The sequence below is a fragment of the Ostrinia nubilalis genome, chromosome 23, assembly GCF_963855985.1.
Source record: "Ostrinia nubilalis chromosome 23, ilOstNubi1.1, whole genome shotgun sequence".
NCBI lineage: Eukaryota > Metazoa > Arthropoda > Insecta > Lepidoptera > Crambidae > Ostrinia > Ostrinia nubilalis.
The window spans coordinates 12,379,107-12,383,083 of NC_087110.1; the positions used below are offsets into that span (position 1 = coordinate 12,379,107).

The 3,977-nt window shown below is 37.9% G+C and overlaps 1 protein-coding gene across 1 annotated transcript in view; it reads left to right on the plus strand.

The window, feature by feature from the left end:
• LOC135083491 (inactivation-no-after-potential D protein) overlaps window positions 1-3,959 on the plus strand; it is a 110,968-nt gene extending 107,009 nt beyond the window's left edge. The window contains exons 18-19 of the mRNA XM_063978250.1: window positions 1,334-1,471; window positions 2,570-3,959. Of these exons, the coding sequence (XP_063834320.1) occupies window positions 1,334-1,471; window positions 2,570-2,743 (312 nt within the window). The 3' untranslated portion in view covers window positions 2,744-3,959. The remainder of the gene's footprint in view (window positions 1-1,333; window positions 1,472-2,569) is intronic.
• Window positions 3,960-3,977: the final 18 nt, after the last annotated feature.

The window sequence follows — 3,977 nt, forward strand, 5'->3', positions numbered from 1 at the left end:
TTTAAAACAATTTAGCAACCAATTCTGAAAAGTCTGGTGCTCTATGACTCCCCAAATATTGTTTGACTACTTAAACAAAGCTTAGCCATGCTTCAGATTCAATTTGTGTTATGTGGGTCTTATATTATAAGAGTACGGATTTGCGGTCGATCGAATTTATTTTTTCCGTATTCAAACGGACGTTTCAGGACGTAAAGGACTTTAATTTGTCTGACTTTTGATCATTTTAGTGATTAGAAAGCTCAGTTCATATCTTTGGCCTTTCAAATTGAAGTCCTTTACGTCCAGCTTGACTCCAGTATGGCAAAGAATCTACACAAGGCTTGCAGACGATATTGGACCCCCAATATTTTTCTTTTATGGAAGTTTTATACCAAAGTATGCTTGGTAGGTTTTTATCACTACCTCCGTGATCTTATTTCTTTGCTTTTGTAAGTTTAGAAGCCAAATATTAACAAAAACTGTTGGGGTTGTAAACGCAAGGTTTTCATAATGAACTCATATTTTTTGAGACAAAAAGCTCTTTAAAAATTAATTTAAAAGACACAAACTGATAATTTCAAGGTCTAGTAGCTGATTACTAAATTGTTGTAGCTACAACTACACTAATGCACGAGTAGAAAATAAAACTTAGTGGGTATAATCAAATTAATATAAGTTTAGCGAGGGTCGTTTAATTTTTTTCATTGATTTCTTGCGTCTCGTTTATCTCAAGAACCAGAGTCAATCCAAAGAAAGTAAATGCACACCATTTATGTCTAATACAAGTGTTTACAAAATCCATTAACAAAATAGATGCCGCAGATTTTTTTATTTTTTTTGTTCCGCAGTGTAATTAAAATAAATAAGTACAATTATTAATGACTAAAATATCAACTTTAAAAGAAATCAGCAGGGTTTTTATTGCGACGGCCTATCACTTTCCACTGGTTTACTTAGGTAATTACTTTTTTTAAAGATTTCCAGACAGAGGAAATAATGACACTGTTAAAGTAAATCATCTACGTCAAATTTATTATTATTATAAAAAGTTGTGGTTTACTGAATAAAGAAAAATAAAAATAAAATAAAATAAAACCATTATCCTAAGCCGTTATGTTCCGGCAGCTGGAGGTAAGATACTTAGCCAGTTTTTCTGTGATTCAGGATTCCGGGTGAAACTTGCTTCCACCTTCGGCCTGATCATCACTTTCCATCTGTAGGTCAATAGTTTCTCCGTTGTGGATAAAAAAATTCTTGCTATTACAAAAATAGCAGTGGCAAGAACGAGAGTTGGGAATTTTGTAAAGCTCTAAAACAAATCGAACAACTAATAATGTTCGTCTTGTTCCAGATGAAGATGACCATCTATAGGCCAGAGCCACTCCAATATACTGAAGTGGAAGTGGAGTTGTCTCGGAAGCCAGGCCGTGCGCTCGGGCTTACATACGTCGCGCCTGTGCAAGGCGCTGGGGTCTACTTGGGAGACGCTGTGAGTATTCAAAATCAAAATCAAAATCAAAAATATTTTGTTCAGTTTAGACCACAAGTGGCACTTATGAACATCAAAATAATTATCCTACTTAACACATTCTCTGCCGCGGCGCCTCGATCCAGTACAGGTGAGGTCACCGATGACCTACGCGGCAGAGAATGTGTTAATATTATAGAAGCGAAAGTTTGGATGTCTGGATGTTTGTTACTCTTTCACGCAAAAACTACTGAACGGATTTTGATGAAACTTTGCAGTATTATTGTTTATAACCCAGAATAACATAAACAGGCTATAATTTATGACGATCTGTGACAAACGAAATTTCATGCGGGTGAAGCCGCGGGCAAAAGCTAGTAGTAAATAAAAAAAAGGTAGCCCTTATGGCACTTTACATGACTTCTTATCTTTTGGGCCCTACCAGCGCTTATTTGTAGCACTGACATTTGATGGATCTGAGACGTGGTCGCTTACTATGTGTCTCATAAGAAGGCTCAAAGTCACATGCTCGGAGTTTCCCTGCGTAGGAAAACCAAAGTGAAATACCAAACCAAAGTAGCTCGTAAAATTGCTAAAATCAAGTGGCAGTGGGCGGGGCACATAGCTCGTAGAGCTGATGGCTGCTAGGGCAGGGAAGTTCTCGAGTGGCGACCACGGACCGGAAGACGTAGCATGGGAATTGCTACTAGGTGGACCGACGATCTGGTGAAGGTCTCTGGAAGAACCTGGATGCAGGACTGGTCGTTATGGAAATCCTTAGGGGAGCCCTTTGTCCAGCTGTGGACGTTATTTTTGCCTGAAATGAACGAAGCATAAGATTGGAGATTGGGTGGAATTTATAGCAACTTCTTTGGAACTCAGTGATCAACAGCCAATCGCCATTTTAAAGTTTCGTTCGTTTCAGCCAAATGACGTCCACTGCTGGACAAAGGTCTCCCCCAAGGTTTTACGCAATAACGGTCGTGCACTGCGCGCATCCAGGCTCTTCCCGCGACCTTTACCAGATCGTCGGTCCACCTAGTAGGAGGCCTGCCTACGCTACTTTTAAAGTTAACGTCATTTATATTATCTTTACAATATTTTCATTTTCTTCATCAGATCGCGGGCTCCCCAGCTGACCTGGACGGGCGTCTTCAACGCGGTGACTTCCTACTATCAGTGGACGGTAAGGACCTCTCAGCAGCAGACTATATAACCGTGGCCACCACCCTCAAACTGTGCGGGAACAAAACCGCCATCAAGGTGAAGAGGTTCAAAGTCATCGCTCGATAATAGGCTGGCGGTTATCGCTACTCGGCGATAGATGGCGTTATTCGCTATGTAAATGACGCTACTGAAACAATGAAAACCCCTGTGGGTCTAGACAAAGTGCAAATTATAATCGCAAACCAGTCGAAAAGTGGTCGAAAAGCCCCTTTTTTGTATGGAGTTTTGACGGATTCGATTTTCGATTCGATCAAAAAGTGCGTTTTGTCTAGGGGAGCTGATATAGTTCCAAAATACTGAACTGTCCTATCCATGACATTGACAGCGGGGCGCCATCGTCAATACCGGATCGCTAGTTCCGATTTTTGCCATGTTGGAAACCATATAGTTGAACGATGGTAGCGCCCCCCTGTCATTGAGTTTGGTGGGTCAGTTCAGCGTGGGTCATCTATAGTAACTGATGCCGTTATAGCCAATTATAGCTTGATTCAAGATAAGATCAAGTCAAGACACAAAGTTTTAATAGTCTTTGGGTTTTATTCAACTCATAAAGTGAAGAATAAACATGACTAGCGTCATCTATCTCTCATAGCGTTTCAGTTACAAGTGTTCGAGCTTGGTGGGAAGACTGAATAGATTTTATAGAATCTAGGATATTAGAAGGTCTCTCCTCAGGTCTAAAATAATTTATTTCTAAGTAAATCTATCCTTTTTCTCTCCAAACTCGAACCCTTTGCAACGATTTTAGTGCAATTTTAGTTCAAACTAAATTTTTATAAATGCAGGCCAAAATTTTACTATTCCTAACTTATCCTTGTCCTCGTCAGCTTTCGCAAGATACATAAGTAAAGTGAAGAGACAATAAGTATTTGAAGTTCTTTAACAGAAACACATTTGTAATTTAAAACTAAAAATAGTTTTCAACTAAAAATATGAATCTTTTATGAGTGCATTTTCGTATTTATACTTTCGATTTTTGAGAAATAAAAAAGTATCCCTGTAATTAAAACTAATTACGTAATGCTATGGCCAGTAAATACAATGTAATTAAAAATTTTTGGAGTTAATGTTAACTAAATTATTTTATAGAAATTAATATAACCAAGGTATGGATTCAATTATTTAGTAAATTCTAGGCATTTTAAGTCGTGGTATTGTCAAAGATAGCTGCAGGATGGAAGAAAATTTGTAATAACGGTGCTAGTATCTGATTACATACCTCTTGAGGCCGTCAGTGATTAAATTAATTATTATTATTTTGATCAAATTATAATAAACTAAATTATAATTTATATATATA